The following is a 21,084-nucleotide window of genomic DNA, read 5'->3' on the forward strand; positions in this document are numbered from 1 at the left end:
AGCACACTCTCACTGGAGTGGGGAGTACATGTCTCTGTGTGGGCTTTCTGCTTTCAAGTCAAATGTCAAACAACTTGGCGGCGTTCGAGTGTTCAAACTCGTTTAAAGCGGTCAAGATGCCATGATTGAGGTTTGGTTGCTCTTGATCAGATTTTTCACACTACTTCACATGAACTTAGTGATATACTTGACTTTATATTTTACAGCAAACTAGGGTTGTCACGATACCAAAATTATGACTTCGATACCGATACCTGCCTAAATATCTCGATACTCGATACTTAACACGTTAATTGCCAACAACGAGTTGAGTCGTCAAACACAATCCAGCTGTTCACTGCCACCGACAAGTTGAGTCGTCAAAAAAAAAATATATTTTTTTTTGACGGTGCTACGTGGATCAATGCCCCCCGCGTCTCCTATGGAGATATTGGAAGTATTGAATGTGTATAATCTATTTTACCGACCAGCTAGGTGGCGACGGTCCTCTCCCGACAGATATAAAGTCAACCAAAAGCAGCCGCCTCCCGCGGCTGCTTCCTCCAAGGAAGGAAATCAAGGAAATGGCTTGGCGATTTTACAGTCAGAAACGAACGAGCCTCATTCTCATACTGTAGGCGGGGACGCTTTCCAGTCCAGAAATGGACTGTGTGGCTACTGTCCATGGTGGGCAGCATAAAGCCTAGAGTCGCACGGGGCTTCATCGGGGCTCTCAAACCCAAGAGACGAGTGAGACCTACAGTATCCACACTCGCTGCCAGGGAGGCAGGCTGCTCAAAGTCGCTGCCAGGCTCCCAGCAGCAGAGCACTCACTTGTGACAAACGCAGGCTGAAAGCCACTAGACACGCCCACGGAGGGAGGAGTTGAAGGAGAGGGCGTTCGGAACTATATTGTTTGGATGTCTGATCTCTCACTGATGCCAAAAATAAATGGTTAAAGTGACTGTTCTGCGTGTTTGATTGAATTTCACAAAACTGCGATTATCTCAGCTTCCTGTCTCACACGCTAAAACCATGCTGTACTCAACGGCTAATATCTACATAACTACTAACTCTACAAACTAACTCTTTTAGACAGAGAAAGCACACATTCTATTAGTACTTTTGTGAACTTTGTGTTGACAAACTCCAAGCAGAAAAGAATCCTCGGCTCTTGTAAAATGAGCCAGAATCCTCAAAAAAACGGCTTGGCAAAAGCTACCTACAGCAAAAAAAAAACGGCTGGCAGTCAATGTGTTAAACGATACCACGGCAAAAAGCTAAAGCAACAGGCAAAGTCGTGTAATAATGGATGACAGAAGAACATGGAAGTTAAAATTCATGTTTTGAGTCTTCATCATACTTTATGTGGTGTTCAAAGATAGCTGGGGAAGGCTGCCTCAACTGAGTTGGTGCTGATTCTGCTGGCATCTCATTTGACTAAATAGAAAATGAGGACATGTGTTCAGTAGAGCGCAGAATAGAATAATTTCTGTTCAGTCTACTTTAGTATAATCCTGAGTTTGAGCTTCATCATTAAGTGCCAGATTTACAGTTAATGTCATGTATGTTTATTATTTTTCACAATAAAATGTACAGTAGGCCTATGTGGTGTCAAGTGTTTTCTTCTTTGTTCATACATGTAGGTGAGTTTTTGACAATTAGTATAACATTAATCATGGATTACTCTAAATAAATAAATAATTTTCAGTGTTATTAAAGCTTTTACATGGTAATATGCAGTAATCTGATATCCCTTATACTTAGTGTATGTGATTTCTTTAACAGTTAACGTTATACAGTTTGCAACCTCATATCACTCTTAAACACCGTCATGACTCAATAGCCTACCTCCTTGGCAGAGGTTAGGCGCATTGCCTTTAATTGCCTCATCAAACGACGCTGAAAAAAGTTTGCTTCTCACAAAATAAATCACACTCGCTTGACTTGACGTTATCACATTTGCTAAACTGTCACACTTTGTACTAGTCGGATCGTCTGTTGGAGAGATGCTTTGGCAAGTCAAGTGGACGTGTTGTCTCCCTTTTGCCTGTGTAAACATGTGTAAACATCGCTTTACAGACGGACAGCTTTGTCCGTGCACGCTTCGGCATAGCCGTTGTAATCTGACTGTATGGTTGTAATATTAAGTGCTGACTCCGCCCGTGTGGGCCAGATTCGACATACTCTGTTAGAAATTAGCAAACCCTATGCTGCTGCTCTCGGGTAGGATAGAGGCTGCAGTCGAGTGAAGGCAAAGCGCTGTGTGTGTCAGACAGGCAGGCAGAGAGAAGGAGAGAGAGAGAGGGAGGGAGAAAAGCCAGCAGCACCCCACCAATTTACAGGCAAAATCCGTAGAGATTCAACACATTAACGTTGCTTCCCATGGTCAGAAAAAGTCGCCAGATTTGTCGCTAGTCGCCTTTGAGAAATAAAGTCGCCACGTGGGTCTGAAAAGTAGATAAATCTATCGACAAAGTCGCCAAGTTGGCAACACTGCATGTCGGCTGAACAGAGGACTGGAGAGTGGAGTGTCAGTAACTGGGTTTCCATCCACCTCTGGATATTCGCATTTACCCAAAATGCGAATATAAACTTGAATGGAAACACCAGAAATTCGAATAAAGGTCGAAATATCGCATAAATGTTTTTACGCTTGGAGGGGGTGGATTTATCAGCGTATCGACAGTAGGAAGATGCGAACTTTTGCAATGGAAACAGATTTTGCGAATTAACGATGACTACCAGATGTGACTTCACTTCCGCTTTATGCTACTCCGGGGGGAAATGGTGGCGATTAGCGCCAGGCAGTCTGAATGAAATTGAATGTAACGTTCCCAATTCTATGTATTAAATTCTAAAAAACGACCCTCAACATTTGGGAAGGCTAAGCCACACAACTAGTTCGTTATAGCGTTAATCTAACATCATGCTTTGAAGGCGACTTTACGACGATGACGATGACGGTGGTGCTGACTCAATCAAAGCAGGTCTCCGCTGATAGAGATCTCTTACAGGCACACAGGCACGTTACGCCTCCTCCTGACGAGAAGCGCCACCGACTGCTCAACCTGCCGACTCCCAAAACTCGCTAAACAAAACTGAATGGAAACATGCATAAATTCGCATTTTATTTTGCGGATTTTCACAAAATTCGCTTGAATTATGCGATACATTTGGATGGAAACCCAGTTAGTGAGACAGGGGAGGGCGGACTTGGCACGCCCACAGGGAGTTGAAACAGACAGCGCAAAGCTGCAGCACACAGACTCCGGAGAAACAGACGGTGGCACATGGATGCAACGCAACTCATGTCATTTTTAAAAGTACCGGTACTAAATTAACGTGGTATAGTATCCTTTTTAATGCCAGGGTATCGCAGTCCTGTTGTAGTACCGGTATATCGTGCAACCCTACAGCAAACAAAACATTGCAATGTGAACCACAAACCAAATTAACATGAGCAAGTACTGAGATGGTAATTTAAAGCTTGAGTGTGTAACTTTTGCAGTGCAGAACCTTTGTCTCCCCCATCTGGTGCTTCTGGCAGTGAAGGAACATTCATGTGGTGTCTGGAAAATATGTCCCACACCATTTCCTTTGCTCTTTGTTGTCACGCAAAAACTGCAAACAGCTATCGTGTTGTTTAAACGCTCTGAGCAGTAACATACAACACATCTTCGTTGTAGCGTCCATGTTGTTTCCACATTACCACTTAAAAACTCATGAACACACTGAGGAAGAACAACTTCCCAACTCGGGTAATGGGACAATCCGAGCAGCATGTGAATGCAGCATTTGGCAAAGCCTACCTGTAGCTACTCCGTCGTGGCTGTAAAACAGTGGATACATTATTTTGAGTGTGACGACCGCCAAATCATTTGATCCACATTCAAGTTAGCAGAAGGCCACCCGGAAATTAGCCGACTGGGTCGGGCGGAAGTCTCTGGTGCGCATGTTTCCAAGCCAGCATGGGAATGTCGCCAGCATGGGAATGTCACCGGGTGACACCAGATAGAACGCTCTGGTGGTATACTTTGGAATACAGGGAGAGTTATCTGCCGACGATAGGCTTAATCAACATTAGCTGTGTTTCCATTACCCTCAGAAATGCGCAAAATCTAAATATTGCAATAAAAATCGGGTAATGGAAACACGTAAATTTCGAAAAACCTCCCAAATATCTCAAAAAGTTTTTGCGCTCTCATGAGGTGGTTTTTCAGACGTGTCGATATAGCAGTTTATCGCAAAAGTGTAATGGAAACACATTTTCCGCATTTGCACGTCATGTGAAAATGGGGGAGAAAGGGTTCGATAAGCCGTGGCAAAACCTCCACAGCAAGTGGAAAACTTTGAAGCAACGCTACCTAGCAGAAAGACGAGTGTTGTGCAAAAGCGGAGCCGGGGGAGAAGAACAGAGAATTTGTAATGGCAGAAATCGGTCCATGGTGACAGGCTGCCTGTGTGCGTGCGCATTTGGCACATCGGCGAGATGAGGGGATGAAAAGCACACACCGGTGTGCTGCTGACTAAAGTGAATACAGTGAGTAATACATGTTTCAGGTGCAATGTTATCATACACGACATTCTGATTATTGCACCAAATAAGCCTTTTTCCCTCCATCTCTAAATCGGACCAGTTTTATTTACTTTTTTCCTCTGTCTGTTGCGCTCACTACATTCACCGCAGCCAGCAACATGTTGCCACTCTACATTTTCTTTTGAATTGATAATCACGCTCGTTTATATGCGTTGTAACTTCATGTGGTGATTTGCATTGACCATTGGTTGGATTTGAGCATGCTGGGGACGGGATATGGGGCAGATCCCCGTGCGTAATCACGTTGGCAGCTGCTGGTAACGGGGAATTGCGTTCAGGTGTGCGTGCCGTCACTCAAACTCAACTTCAATGGAAACGCCTGCAAGTCGTAATTGTACTTTGTCGAAGTTGTAGAAATATCGCAATTATTTTGCGAAAAACTGTAATGGAAACACAGCTATTGTTGGAACCCTTTTGGTCATGGCTTAAATGTAACAGACATTCCTTTATACTGTATGTAAGAATAACGCATTTTAGCTTTAACGGTTGTGGTGTAACTTATGTGATAAAAGTCATGAGTAAACAGTATTGACCATATGAATGCTGAAAGAACAGTATTGTCCGGTTAGAATATACCATCTTTCCCATGTGACAAGAACGCATCCATCAAACAGCAGCAGCATTACCTGTGTGGATGCGTTCGTGGCGCATCAGGGCTCCGGGGTCAGCGAAGGCTCTCTGACAGTGTCCACAGACGTAGGGCTTCTCTCCGCTGTGAACACGCAGGTGTCTCTTCAAGTTTCCTGACAAACACACATCATCAGACAATGAGTATAGTAGGCCAAATGTCTCAAAGCAAAGAAACAACTAGAGAAGTCTGTTTCCTTGAGAAAATGTGGACGCAGGCTGAAAGCAGCTGGACGTGTGCTTGCTTCAAATTGAAAGGTGAACAATTTGAAATCAATTAAAAAGTGTTGACAATTGTACCACCAAATGTCACTAGTCACCCTTTGCTGTTCATTTATATGTATAAATATGAATAACATTTAAATAAGTCAATATAAAAAAGAAGTTGAATATATTTGTATATCGTGTAAAGGACCTGTACATTTTAAAGTTGGAACTGAGTCTCTAGCTGAAAGTTGGAGTCAAACATTTCGGAGAGAAAAACAACAAAGAAATTGTGGAATTAGCGTGTGCCAGTTTTCTTCTAGCTCAGCAATAAAAACATATTAATTATGATAGGCAGAGTTTCTACTTGCTGAGTGACTGAGAAGCATTTACTGTTCTGAGCTGGCCCCATCATAGTTCAAGCAAAAGACACCGTCCACACTCCATTTCTTCCTTGGTAGATCATCATATAACAGAAGTTTTATTAACAAACAAAAAATACAATTCTGTCTTCTTGCCACTCGCTGTGCCTCTTACCTGAAGTGGTAAACTGTTTCCCACACTCTCTGCACTTGAGTGGACCATCTGTGATGTGGATTTTCAAGTGAGCCTTCAGATTCCCCACCTGAGCACAGCGCAATTCAATAGTTAATTGCCATTTCAACAAGTTGATTAGAATTTGGTGAAGTGCAGCTCAACACACAAGACAGTCCATGCAGACACAGATCATTTCTTCCATACCCAACGATAATAATAAAAAGTACACAAAGAAAAGGAAAAAGGAAAGTGTAAGATATAACCCTAGTCTGTGTCCTGACCTCAGTCATTGCATGGCAACCCAATCACAGACATCAAATTCAACAGGACAGCTACGTAGCACGTAGCGGTTTCACAGACTAGTCGACTATCAACACCACTAGTCGACACTGTGCATCATAGCTGACTAATCGGAATAACCCCTCGATCTCCATAGCAAAAAGGGTCATTTTTTGGGGATAAATGGTTGACTAAAGAGATATGCGTTGTCAATGATCTCTACAGAGATCGCCTACTTATGTCATTTCAGGAACTTAAAGAACAATTTAATTTAGCTATTCTGAATTCATGTTTGCTGTAATCAAAGACACCCTGACCTGGTCAAAGACACCCTGACCTGGTTGAAGCGCTTGTCACAGTGCGGACACTTGTTGCGCTTGTCGGCGTCGTGGGTCTCCAGGTGGCGCATCTTGGCGGTGGGATCGGAGAAGGCCTTGTCACAGAAGTGGCAGTGGTAAGGCTTGTGGCCGCTGTGCACCAGCTGGTGGCGCTTCAGGTTGCCGGATGTGGTAAAGAGCTTGCCGCATTCCTCGCAGCTGTAGCGCGCCTCGCCCGTGTGCCGCTTCCGGTGCAGGTTGAGCAGGCTGATCTGCCGGTAGCTCTTCCCGCAGGTGGAACAGCAGTACGGTTTCAGGGGGCTAGGGGGCGACAACAGCACAGAAACATACACCCGCTCATAAATCAACTTAAAGCCCCCTCCTGTTACTAAACATTCTATGGGTGCGTGGTTATTGGTTAATAGCGATTCTGTGCTATGTTAGTTGTGTAAGATATGAAACGGTATTCACAGACGTTCCTCCACAGCTTTAACCTGATGCTGCAAGATGGTTTGTTACGCAGAGCCAGGAAACCGGGCATTTTCTATGATGTGCTCGAGGTGTTAAAGGCTCAGTGCAAAAGTCCTCAATAGAAATGAATGGAGATACAACTGAAGAAGATCAATGGATCTTGTGGTGTGCTGATGAAGTCAAAGATGAAGCAGTGGTAGAAACCTGTGTGTTTTCTCATGGGCTTTGCAGGCTGCCGGGTCAGAGAAGGCCTTGCTGCAGTCGCGGCAGCTGAATGGCTTCTCTCCTGTGTGAATGCGGATGTGTCTCTTGAAGTTGCCCGTATGGGTGAACTTCTTCCCACAGTCCTGGAATGAAGGAAATTCAGTGTTAGTCTACAAGTTGACCAGGGTTTGACTGATAAGCCACTTTTTGAAAGCTGATACTTTAATATTCAATTATTATTATTATTATGTTTAAATTTGATCATTTCCAGTGTTCCCCAAAGGAATTTATTCCGGTCAGATTGGAAAAGGCTCTGAAACAGCATTTAGATTATGGGACACTAAAACTCTCCATTGAAACTGAAATCATAAGAAGAACTAGAAATATTGTGCTCATGGGGATCCTTTTTAATAAACAACTGAAGAAACAAATAAAGACATTTCTAGGTCGCATGCTTATTTCTAGCACTCTCTGCGCTCAAGCTCCACCTAAATCTGTGGTAAAGCCTGACACCTACTGGTGAAAAGTAGGGTACTGACCTGGCTGCTCTCTGTGCCCTGAGCTGTCTAGCCTGGGTAAACCCAGCCCCCACGTGACCTGCTCTCAGACCTGCTCTCAGTCACTACCTTGTGACTAGTGAGCAGGGTCTGTCTGAGAGCAGGTCACTGGGGGCTGGGTTTACCCAGGCTATGAGATGTCACCCTCTATATAGAGTACAAACCTGTGATGTCACCCTCTATAGAGTGCAACAGGTGGTGACATCACCTGGCACAAAGACCAGCCAATAGAGAGGCAAAGTGAACGTCACTTCCTGCTTCAGCACTGTACCAGAGATTTTCTTCCGCAATTTATTTTCCCATAGACATTTTGTAAAATGCTTATAAAAATAGTTTTACTCGGTCAAACCAAACGGTTCAGCTATATTTAGAATCGGGAGAGACCATAGAACATTGCACTCAGACCAAAACTTAAAAAAACAACATCGAAAAAATGCAACGTTTTGGTCGGAGTGAAATGTTATGTGGTCTCTCCTGTTTCTAAATATATCTGAACCGTTTGGTAAGTAAAACTCTTTTTTAATAAGCATTTTACAAAATGTATATGGGAAAATAAATGGCGGATGAAAATCTCTGGTACAGTGCTGAAGCAGGAAGTGACGTTCCACTTCGGCTCTCTATAGGTCAATAGCCAAAAGGTCAGTCCAGTACCCAATTTTTGCCATTAGGTGTGAGGCTTCACCAAACATTTGGGTTTGGGTGTAGTTACTGTGTAAACAAAATAAATATTGCCATGACAATCTACAATCGTCAACGCACGCACGCACGCACGCACACACACACACACACACACACACACACACACACACACACACACACACACACACACACACACACACACACACACACACACACACACACACACACACACACACACACACACACACACACACACACCCCTCACCTGGCATCTGTGGGTGATGGAGCTGTAAGGCTTTGACTCTGATCGGCTGCTGATGGTGGACAGCGTCTGCCTCCCGTCTGGAGACTCGCCTCCTGGCTCTGTCTGCTCGCCCACCTCATCATCATCTTCATCCTCTTCAGCCTCCACTGGCTCCTCCTCCACCTCCGGCTCCACCTTCTTCTCTTTTTGAGCCTTTGCAGTGCTCTCCTCCTCTGATTCATTGTCTAGAACATATGACAGCATGTCTAGAACATATGACAGCATGTCTAGAACATATGACAGCATGCAGCAGTTAAAAATGACATCACACTATAATCGCAGGAATCTGGGGCCGGTTGCACAAAACACACATTTGAAGTGAACCCAGTGTCTCTGCGCTATTTCAACTAGCCAGTAACACTATGCTTTTACCTCTACACTACCTGGACGCCCAATGGGTTGAAAGTTGAAAAGTTGTCTGTAGTTTATGTACCGTAAATTTCGGACTATAAGCCGCGGCTTTTTCCCCGTTTTTTGGCCCTGCGGCTTATATAACGGTGCGGCTTATCTATGGATTTTTTCTGAAGAAAAAAAAAAAAAAAAAAAAAAACGGAATTCTCTCTTCTTTAGCACTCTTTCTAACTATAAATCCACTTCTGTTTTAATTTCCTCTCTTGCCCTCTTTTCACCACACCGCGGACACTGTGTGCACTGTAAAAAAAAACACAGGTGGTGTTGTGTTATGTTGTTTTGTTGAAATGTTAATAAATGGGAGCTTCCTCAAACAGCCATCTCTTTCCCGACAATCCCCTCTGTGCATGAACCCTTACATATGGTAATTAAACATTAAAACACAAAAAAAAAAAAAAAAAAAAAAAAAAAAAAAAACATTAAAACACCTGCGGCTTATAGTCCGGTGCGGCTTTTGTAACAAACAGGCAATTTTGCTGCTGCGGCTTATACTCCGGTGCGGCTTATAGTGCGGAAATTACGGTACTTGTCATTGTGATGTAGGTAGCTAGTAGTTTGGTAAACTACAGTTTTAAAGTCGTTTCCCCAACACTGGGCTGGTCTCACTCTGTCAGGTTGACGCAGCACGGTGAACGGAACTCACCGGGTGGGAAGTTTCGTCGGGGGGGTTTTCTGATCCTTCTCCCCCGAGAGCTCATGTAGGAGGAACAGCCAGCAGCCTTCCGCGGCGACTCTGTCAAGAAATACAACACATTTGTCTGGATTTTGGTGAGAAATCATAACATACAAAAGTGTAGAGGGTGAATCATCATTCAGTATCTATTTTTACTATCGCAGTGAATGAAGACATTGGACAGAAAAAGCTGATGTGAAAACTAAGTGCTCCCTTTTCTTTTAAAGCCCCTGGAAACACAAAAATAAATATGTTTTGAGTTTGTCACGCCACAGAAAAATGTGTTATTAACCACCCAGCCAAATTTGAATTATTCAAAATGTTGTCAAGTAAATTATATAAAATTAGGTCTCAAATGGTTAGGGTTATCATAAAAACGAAGCAGTTCAGAACTAAGCACTACTGCTCTGAAACTGTGTCTGCTGAAGTGCTCCCAGTGCAAAGTTCATCCCATGCTCAGCTCTTCCAACAGCATCCATGGAGGAGAATTGCACCAAGAGCCTTAATGAGCGTTAATGACCCATGCCAGCTGGTGGGGGCAGAGTTTCTGCAAGCACACGAACGGGGATTTTTCGGTGCAGAAAACATATAGAGAAGGTAAACACTGTCCATGTGCTTATATTAGAGAGATTATAATGATGCATAGTGGGTTGAAAATCTGCAAAGCCTTCCTTTACTGAAATAATGGACAAATATTCAAAGGAGGGTGAACGCTTGTTACAGCCAGAGAGGAAGCACTTCTCCAAATACACTATATACAGTGTTTCCCATACATAAAGGAATTTGTGGCGGGCCGCCACAATAATATTTGGACCGCCACAATAAGATGTTGACCAAAAAAAAAAAAAAAAAAAAAAAAAAAAACATTTTTGTTTTTTTTACAGTGCACCTGAACGCAACATGCAAGATATCCGCTGAATAAGTGTCCAATAAATGTTCATGTCATTCTGGCCAATACTTCTGTTATAGCATTTCAGTCTGGAATATGGAATATCTTTCAATAATCTATGATTTAGCTGCTAAATTGTCAAATACCGCCATCTGCTCGCTACCCAGGCACTTATGTATGTACTTAACCCAACTAACTTAACCTAACTAACTATCCGGTGTGCAGAACACTGTCAGCCTAAACTCCGGCTGACACCCCAAAAACCTACAATCCGCTACAGAAAAATGTATATTGTTTGTTTATTAACTGGCCCCTCGCCTTCTATCATTTCACAAAAGTGGCAAAGCAAGCTGAGTATCCCTGACCTATAGGGAGAAATTTAGTTTGTCATTGTAAACCCACAGCACAGTAATGATGACATGTTCTTCATAGATCTAGCCTTTTAATTTTGCTCTTAAGCTTTCTCAAAGTACGGTACACCAAATTCATGCATTTTACTTTAAAATGTTTAAAAAAATCTCACGGGGGAGCATGCCCCCGCAGCCCCCTAGGGGGTCTGCGGTCCCCCACCACAAATTCTCAAAATCCTGTGGGAAACACTGATATATATATATACTATATACAGTATATACTGACTAGGTGTGTAGTATATACTGACTAGGTGTGTAGTATATACTGACTAGGTGTGTAGTATATACTGACTAGGTGTGTAGAAATACAGTATATACTGACTAGGTGTGTAGTCGGCATCGGAGGGGTCGTCCTGAAACTCGGGCACGTCTTTTGCAGCGCTTTCGTCCTCCTTTACAGCCGCCTTCTTCTGAGAGGACAGGGAGGTGTTCTTGGGGGGTCGTCCCCGGCCCGGATGGCTCCTGGCGGGGTTGGGGTTAGAAACGGTCTGCTGTGTTTCAGCAGCAGCGGCCTCTTCCATCAAATCCCCCTGATCGCCAGCGGCCCATTCGCCCTCCACCGAGGCGCTCTGAGGGCTCACCTCTGCCTGCGATGCCACGCCCGCCAGGTCGGCCTCCAGCCTCTGCTCTCCTCCTTCCAGTTTGTCTTTTGTTTGGTGGGGGGAAAAGTATGGATTTAGAGTTTGATCTTTCACAAAACATGTTGAAGCTAATTGGATTATTAGGATTTGACCCAATATGTAATTTCAAAGCAAATACTAAGAGAGAACTTTTTGGGCTGGACCTAACAAGAGCTTACATTTGTTTTACTTCTACTACTACTACTACCGTACTCGGATTCTCACATATGCTGAAGCCTGTCCAAGCAGCGCTGAACCTGAATGCTCCCCTTCAGGGACACTTGGGTGCCCCTGAAGGCATCATCAACCTTTGAATTATTGTGACATGTTCCACTAGCTTCCAGTAACATCTGAAACAGTCTCAACATTCCTGTTTCTATGCCATGACTAATAGACATAGCTTACTCACCAACAGTGAAATCTTCTGCGATGACAGACGGAGCTGGAGCGGCCACAGACTGGTAGGCAGAGCAAGCGTTCACGATCTCCTGCATCTGCAGAAAGCTAGCGACGGCCAGCACATCCTCGATGTTCTGAGCACTTAAACTCAGCTTGGCGGTATACATGAACTCCAGGACCTGGCCCAAACCTGCCGCCATACATGGAAATACAAGTGGTGCGTTAATACAGCGCAGTAATGCTAGGTACGGTACATTTACAACTAGCAAACTACTGGTTTTCACTCCAGCGAAACACTACCTACGCCAGGCCATTAGCACACCTTCAACCAGGGAGGAGGAACTCCTCAGTCAATCAGCTGCTGTGATTCTTGGTCTGATTTGCACTGTATTCTTCTTTACAATCACTGACTATGTTTACATGAACTGCAATAATCCGAAGTCGACGTTATTCTAAATAAGACAATATTTTGATTGTTTACATGCGTTGCTCATAGAATATTCCATTCATATTCCCATTTACATGCTACAGAGCATCGACCTACGTCAGTTTCCCTCCTGAATTTAAGCTGAAACCCTTTTTGTCATGTTGCTACCGTGTTAGGGACAAGATGGTGGGGCTTCTTTTTACCGATGGCAGGACCACCAGGGTAGTTTGATCATAGTCTCTGTGTTATACAGATAGTCAGGGTTTTCCCTGCCATTATCAGGCTTAGGCGCAGCACCCAAGCCATTTTGGGAACCACCTAAGCCAAATTTATGTAAAATCAATGTTGGTCCCCAGTGGACTACTTTAGCAAGCTTTGTCTTTAAGCTTTCTGTGTATTTAAAATAGGCACATTGTTTGTTTTTTTAAACCACGACATTTTAGCTTCTTAAACCATAACACTTGTTTTATTATTATTATTATTTTTAAATGACGACTTTTTAAATAGGCACTACATTTTATAAACACTGCTTTGTCTGATGTCTGTTTTTTATTGTATGTATTAATGTATGTGTGTTTTTAATGTGGAAATGTATTCTTGAGCTGCACTTTATGGAGCCTGTCAAAAGGAGAATTTCTGTCACTGTGTGACAGACAATAAAGCTATCTTGAATCTTGAATTTATTATCTGCTCTGGCTTTTCATAATGTTTGTAATAATGGTCCAGAATGATGTGAAATTGCTTCTTTTTTTAACCTACACCTACTACTCCAGAGTGAGAGGGAACACTGGAGGAAGCTCCACTGACAAGCGAGCCCATCAGCCTGCCTGAGTCTGAGCCCACCTGCTGCGTTGCTGATGTCCAGATGCACCACATCCTTCTGGTCCAGAAAGAGGGTGCGGAAGTAGGCGCTGCAGGCTGCCAGCACGGCCTTGTGGGCCTTGAAGTCCACGCCATCCACCACAAAGGTGCAGTCACACAGCAGGCCCAGCTGCCTCTGGCAGTTCAGCTGCTCCAGAACCTTCCCACTGTGCCACGGGAACTCCATAGTGCTGAACAGGCTTGGACAGCTCACCTAGTCCACAGGTTGGCACAGGCTCTACAAACTGTTGACAGGTCAGAGGTCAGGTCACGAGTCCCCACGGTACGATATTATCACGATATTTATTAAGTCATGATACAATATTATTGTTTTATTTATTTATTTAAAAATATTGCAATATATTGCGATTTAATACCTTTTTTCAACTGCAAAAGGTGTCCTCAAAGAGGAAAAAACGTTGTCAACATCTGTTTTATCTAATGGAATAAAGTTTCCAGTCTGTTAATCTCACTTCAATCATTTTTATTGCAGCAAAATTGGATTGTCGAGCAGACAGACTGACCAACACTGTCATAAAAACCTGTCATAAATGTTGCATGCACTTATATAATAAAATATTGCAATGATACTTTGCATTCGTGCAATATGATCTACAGTCTATATTGCCACACAAAATATTGCGATACTATGCTGTATGGACACCCCCCACCCCACTCGACCCCTAATATTGAGTGGGATTAGATTACTAAATCAGTTTGCTGATATACTGGGCTGACATTGGCCTTTTATTAAAGATTGGATATTGGACAGTCAATGCCCATTTACACCTGGCACTAACATGCGTTTTCTGTGATCAGATTGCAATCAGATAGTGCTTGACCACATTAACGTGATTACATTTACACCTGGTATTAATATGTGTCTCCAGTGTCCACATTGACATCTGATTGCGATCGCATCAGGCAAGCTCCATAGCATAGAGCTAAATTACCTATTTATTGCTGGGTTTATGTTCCTGAATTCCTAACTTTTTTATTATCACTAAAGTTGATGGATTTCAGGATTCACTGTTTAAAAAAAATTGTTTTTATGCTGTTGCACCCTGCTTTAAACTTTAAAGTTATTAAACCATGTCAGAAGACTCGGAACCACAAGCTCACACTTTCCATTTAAAGACAGCATAACACATTGTAGAAATCAAATGAACACGGGCAGATCTGTATAGTTTGAGGCGATGTCTCGTCATAGACGCTGGGTTAGCTGGCTCTAACCTCGCGTCACCAGGCTCTTCTCGGCGAAGCTGGCTCAGCCTGGCAAGGGGCGTGGTCAGTGTGGGGTAAATCCCCCGTTCTATCCATTCAGCAAAGTTAGAATTTAGCTGCTAGCCTAGCCAGACACGATCAGGGATTTAACCACCGCAGTAAACGGCGGTTTTACGCCACTCGCGCGCAGCCATATAACATTTTGTGGGCGTTCCCACACATGCCGACTGTCTCTATATGCTCATTCAACATTATAACAACTATATGCGCATGCTCATTCAACATTTGCAGAATGTGGCATTGTGTTGTGATCAAACGTCATATTTTAGAGTGGTCTTTTATTGTGACCATCCCAAAGCACACACACCCCTGTGCAATAACCATGCTGTTTAATCATCATGGGTTTGTTTCCCCCCCTTCAGAAGAAGCAAAGCAATTAGCTTATGGAAAACGACCTCCACAGAATTTAAACTTGCCCAAGTTAAATACTCCATTTGAGTAAACATGATGTTGTCAAAGCTTGTTTTATTTTTTTATGTCACTGTGAGTCGAGCGTTGTCATAACAGCGCGTGCCTTGTGTCAAGTCAGACAGTCACACCATGGTCGCAAACGGGAATACGTTATATTAATCTATCCCATGGTCATTTTAAGGCGAGTTTAACACAGTAAAGTTTCAGAAACTACGAAAGAGGCTAAACCCTGAAAAAGTCAAATGCGATAACATGTCTGTCGGAAATATGAACAGAACACAGGAGAGCTGAGCTGTAGGCTAACGCTATATTGAAAACTTACACTGCAAGTAACGCTAATACATTATGCTATTTAGTGATAGGCTATATCGCTTTGCTTTATTTACCTAGGCATAAGGTTCAAACCATAGACTGTATATAATATTCAAACGTTCAAACTTTTGACAGCTTTTGGTTTGACGGTGCAATGGATCGATTACAATTCCTCCATCCTTGTAGCTTTGCTATCAGGGATTAATTTAGTGTGCCTAGACCTGTCTGGGTGAAACAAGATGGCGGTAGTCGCGCTGGGCCTTTCTGTATCCCTTGTTGTTTTCTAGACTCGCTCTTTTCGCTTGGTGAAAACGCCATTTTAATGGAGACTATCGTTAGCTTCAGCATTAACGTTACCTGCTTGTTGTCGCAGCTGCTCTCCGCTCTGACGGCTTGTTGTTTTGGAGTGGCTTTTTGTTATTACAAATCAGCCCAATCGAGTTTTTCGGTGATCGATCCTGTCTCGCTGACTCCCTCTACCGCCATCTTCCTCTCTCTGATCGATTGATAGGGGCCGGGCCGGGCGCGCGGCCGCACGAGTACGCGCAGTTGGACCCATCCCGCGCGGTGCGCTGCTGACAGTGACCGCGGGATGGCGCACTAGACCAGCCACCATCAACACAGATTGTAGGCTGCACTGACTGAGTTATGACATAATAATCATTGCTGTGTGCAATACCAATGAACTGATGTAAACTACACACAAAAAGGGAAAATAGTAATTATAGCCTAGTTTGAGTTCCAAGGCACTCTTCAAGCAAAGAAGGAGTAATGGACTTGAAACACAGTGCAATTTGCCAGCTGTCAATCAAATGCAGAGGAGGGTGTTTATTTATTTATTTATTCTCAAAGCAGGAGACCTTTATTACCACAAAACACTCATATACAATACATACATTATTCATTATCGAGCATTCATACATTTCAGAGGCGAGTTTAAGAATTGAGTTGGATAAAATGGTAATGGGGGGGCAGTCATGACTGACATGCCATAACAAAGACATCTCAAACAACTTTGCATTAACAATGACATAATTTACGGAATGACACTTAACGACAACAGTCATAAACATTTATAAAGCCTCCATGTTTATGACATGTCATGTCATGGTTATGTCATGTCAGTCTTATGCACACCCCTTCAAATAAAGTGTTGCCGACATGTCCTTAATGTTAATGCACACACACAAAAATACAGTAAGTAAAGATTGTTCACGAGTCCCAAATCTCGAGTCCGAGTCAAGTCTCAAGCCTTTTGAGGACGAGTCTCAAGTCACTGTGTGACCCTCGGACGGAAGGGAGAGGAGGCTGGCCAGCGACACTACACACATGCTGATGCTGATGATCGGCGTGTTCCAGTACCACCAGAGGGCCTACACAGCAAGCATCTATGACATGTCCACCTCCAGGTCCGGCTCCGGTCAGTATGCAATGCCTACCTCGTGTAGACATAAACTCATAAAAAAAGTTTGGATTTGGCTTTCTTTTTTCTTTCTTTGCCCCCATGTCGCTCCCTGTGTGTTTCGGGCTAGAGTCAGGCACTCACGCCTTGCCACTTGGGCTCCATAGGGTTCCATTGCCATTGCCACCCAGTGAAGCGGTTTGTTTACCAAAATGCTGCTCGGCTGATCCCTGTATAAGACATATCAGTTGCCAAGAGATGCCACACATACTGTAGGCTAACACATTGACAACTCAGAACATGGAGAGAAAATGGTCCAGTGTTTTCAGGAAATTCACATAAAAGAATTTTCCTTTTTCAAGCCAGTGTTTCCTTGTTTTTAAGCAAATAAACAGCACAATTGTGCAAATGTCATCCTATAAATATCCAAACAAGAGCCATTCTTAAACTGCAAGAAAGCACAATACACACTGGTTGATTAACAATAAATGCAAAAAAACACAAGAAACACTGGTTAACTATTTGCATGTGTCTGCTGTCCCCTGCAGGTGTGCAGCGGACAGTGGCCAGGACCATCGTGTTGCTACAGGAGATCATAGGGAAGGGTTGTTTTGGCGAGGTGTGGAGGAGGAAGTGGAGGGGAGGAGATGTGGCTGTGATGATACTGTCATCCAGAGAGGAGCGCTCCTGGTTCAGAGAGGCTGAGATCTACCAGACCATCATGCTGCGCCACGAGAACATCTAGGGCTTCATCGCAGCAGACAATAAAGGTTAGGACTTGTACCATCAATATTTAAATTTAATGCATGTATCCAGATTGATGGCATTATGAGCAACCAAGGGTGGAATAATCCCATCAGATGGAAGTGCCAAGACAAAGGAGATGGGGAGGTAGAGGGGATATTTATTAAAATGCTGTTTTATATTTTGAAATTAAATTTAACAGCCCTCCATTACTTGACTTGAATGACTATATCTTTAATCGCATGTTCCCTGACTTTCTCATTGTCTTTTACTCTCTGTCAGACAACGCATGGACTCAGCTGTGGCTGCTGTCGGACTACCATGAGCACGGCTCTCTGTTTGACTACCTGAAGTACTGCGTCACCATCGAGGGCATGATCAAGCTGAACTACTGCGTCACCATCGAGGGCATGATCAAGCTGGCACCGTCAGCGGTCAGCGGCCTGGCACATCTTCACATGGAGATCCTTGGCACTCAGGGTGAGATTCACAGGCTTGTTAATACGCACACTATAAAGTAATAAAAAACAAAAATGAACCAACGGATGAATGAAATAAGCAAATTAATGGAGCAGAAATACAAATCCATACACAAATCATTTGTGTATTTTATGTGAATGCTCTATGTTTATGTATCTGTCCCTATAGAAATAAACTTTTCAATCAATCAATTTAATGCACACATAGTCCGGCTCAAGTTTATAATGTTCTAAATGAATACGCTATCCAACCTGCACGGCTGTTTTTTTTTTCTCCAATTTTTATAGAACATACGAACGAAGACAAACGGGCTCAGACACAGGGAAAAAAAATACATACAGTACATCATTGACATTCATCGTTACAACTTGGTGATATCAGCCGCACAAGGTGCTTATGTGCTTGCAAAAGACAATGCACATAAGATCCCACGCAAGGGGTCCACGAGACACCACCCCTAACCTCACTTATCATTCTTAACCTCGTCAAAGTAGGCCAAAAACAGGTCCCAGATAGTTGAGAACCTCTTGAGCGAGTTGGTTCTCAGGGACCTGACTCTCTCCATCTGTATGACAGATATCATGTCCATCAGCCACATTTGAAAAGAAGGTGAAGAGGAGGACTTCCATTCCTTCAGAATAAGTCTTTTAGCAACAGTTGTCCCCAGTGTCAGAGATTGTTGCACAGCTGTTGGGAAGTTCAGAGAGGACTCCGAGCAGCTGAAGATGGCGAGCTCCGCCTCCGGCTGTAGGGTTGTTTTGTAGGACTTGGAGTACCAGTCAAATATTTTGGCCCAGAATCCCGTTAATGAAGGGCACTTGACACTCTGACACTTGGCACCTGTCACACTGTGGCGAGTCAGAAGGGTAGATCTTGTGTAATTTATGCTTGGAGTAGTGAAGATGGTGAGCGACTTTAAATTGGATTAGCTGGTGTCTGCTATTGACTGAGCAGAGCTGTACCACAGACAGACTCCTTTCCCATATAATGTCAGATAAATCAATACCAAGGTCGTCAAAAGTGCCTTTCTGTGTGGAGTTTGCATGTCCTCCCCGTGCCCCCTGGGAGTTTCCTTCATATTGGAACCCCACACCAAAACATGCAATATCCTGGTCGCTGATGTGGGGCCTCCTCTGGTCGTTAGGGGCGCCTGTTTGGAGGGAGAGGAACTCGTTGGAATAGCGTGATCCTCCCACGTGCTATGTCCTACCGGTGAAGCTTCCCCTGTCAGGTGAAAAGAAGCAGCTATCTACTGCCCATGTCTCGGAGGAAGCATGGAGCCAGTTTCGGCTCTCCCCAGAGGGTGGAGCAGCAACCAGGATAAATCAATTAAAATGAGCACTAATGGGGGATAAAAATGGGATAAAAAATCAAGGGGGAAAAATCAATACCAAGTTCCTCCTGCCACGCTTCTCTAATCCTCTCAGTTAGAGGCCGTGTTGCAGTTAACCTGCACAGCTGTTTAATTAAACAGCACAGCTAACGTTATTCAGCTCGTTACTTCAGGGCGACAGAGATCTCAGATCTCTTCATCTCTGTGACTGCTGTGAGTCTTGTCACATGGTCTTGTCATGTATACAGTATATATATATATATATATATATATATATATATATATATATATATATATATATATATATATATATATATATATATATATATATATGCATGAATCAATGAAATGTGCATACATGTATTAGTTATCTGTAACTGGGGGGTGGGGGGGGGGGCTCAAGTGTTGAAGGTACTACAAAGCTGTTTTCAGTCACTTGATGTCACTTGAAGAAAAGATTTGGTTACACAGAATTGCTATTTTGAACTACAACTGTGAAAAATGCAACATAGGTCTCGGCTGTCTTTATCACACATAGGACTCATTTTGAAATGTGGCTTCATGAACTGTTAGGCCATGTTCAGACTAGGAGGCCAAATCTGATTTGTGAACTTTAGTGACCTATTAATGACTTTATCCAGATTGGTTTTATGAGTCTGGACGCTCCAAGTCTGATTTGTGTCACTTGTCCCAAACCACATATGGAGGTAGTTTCCAATCTGCTTTCGACTGATGTGACTTGAGTGCGGACGCACAGATCCACGAAAATCTGATTTGAACGTCACTCGCAACTCGTCATCAAATGCTTCTGCGCAGGAAAACCACGTCACCAACGTACGTATTTACTGACGCCCACGTCGTTACCATAGCAACCCATGCAGATAGGCTGTTTAGGTCTGGACACACAGATCCGACTTGAAAATCAGATTTGTTGCAGTGCGGACACACTCCCAAATCAGATTTGGGAAACCAATCAAGATAATGATGATTAATGGCCTTAGAATCGATGTACTTAAAGTGGCCATGACCGACACCGACCCCTCTTTCCCCCCTGTTTCCCCTCATCCTGACCCCCAAACAGCACAGGCTGTTTGAGACGACTCCGCTCTCCATCCTGGACAGATTCTCCACAGACACCAGCACCATGGACCAGCACATCCCTGCCCACTGGAGTGCCTCACCCACTTGAAGGGAGTAGGCTAACACAGTAGCAACCTAGCATAACGCATCCGAGCTAAGACAGCACACTGTTAGCACCGAGGACCTGGAAGAAACCCACTGACTTTAAACGCCTAGACCTCTTACAGCTTTTAATTAGTAGCCTACTGCTATCAGGAACTACTAGATACTCTGATAAACTCACACAAAGAAGAAAACTCACTGAATTATGATGAATGTATTTTATTTTTGTTTATGTCTGTGTGTATAGAAATATGAGATCACAAAGGGATGGATTTTTGAGAGCTGGAGGCAGTTTGTATCAAATGTAGCTTCATTTATTTGTATATTTTTATTTTTTCATAAAAGTTTAGATATACTCCAGCGGGTTTTGATCCCTGGTCTACCAGAACACAGACGACTGCACTGACCACTCAGACTTCAGACAACTTTTATTAATCCCAGAAGGGCAATTCAGTTTCACAGCCTACCCAATACCTTCAAAAGCTCACAGCCACACAGACAAACGCACAGACCTTATGTTAATGATTG

At 43.4% G+C, this 21,084-nt stretch overlaps 1 protein-coding gene across 2 annotated transcripts in view; it reads right to left on the reverse strand.

The window, feature by feature from the left end:
• zbtb17 (zinc finger and BTB domain containing 17) overlaps positions 1–15,899 on the reverse strand; it is a 31,503-nt gene extending 15,604 nt beyond the window's left edge. Inside the window, exons 1-11 of one of the 2 annotated variants that reach the window (XM_083638045.1) lie at positions 15,773–15,887; positions 13,786–13,846; positions 13,391–13,653; positions 12,131–12,310; positions 11,424–11,747; positions 9,773–9,862; positions 8,680–8,903; positions 7,219–7,361; positions 6,564–6,864; positions 5,948–6,035; positions 5,206–5,322 (exon numbers count right to left, since the gene is read on the reverse strand). In XM_083638045.1, coding sequence (XP_083494171.1) covers positions 5,206–5,322; positions 5,948–6,035; positions 6,564–6,864; positions 7,219–7,361; positions 8,680–8,903; positions 9,773–9,862; positions 11,424–11,747; positions 12,131–12,310; positions 13,391–13,595 — 1,672 coding nt within the window. In that variant the 5' untranslated portion in view covers positions 13,596–13,653; positions 13,786–13,846; positions 15,773–15,887. Of the gene's footprint in view, positions 1–5,205; positions 5,323–5,947; positions 6,036–6,563; positions 6,865–7,218; positions 7,362–8,679; positions 8,904–9,772; positions 9,863–11,423; positions 11,748–12,130; positions 12,311–13,390; positions 13,654–13,785; positions 13,847–15,772 lie in introns of both variants that reach the window. The other variant, XM_083638044.1, reaches the window with a different exon arrangement.
• Positions 15,900–21,084: the final 5,185 nt, after the last annotated feature.

The sequence above is a fragment of the Poromitra crassiceps genome, assembly GCF_964638095.1.
Source record: "Poromitra crassiceps genome assembly, chromosome: 6".
Taxonomy (NCBI): Eukaryota; Metazoa; Chordata; class Actinopteri; order Beryciformes; family Melamphaidae; genus Poromitra; species Poromitra crassiceps.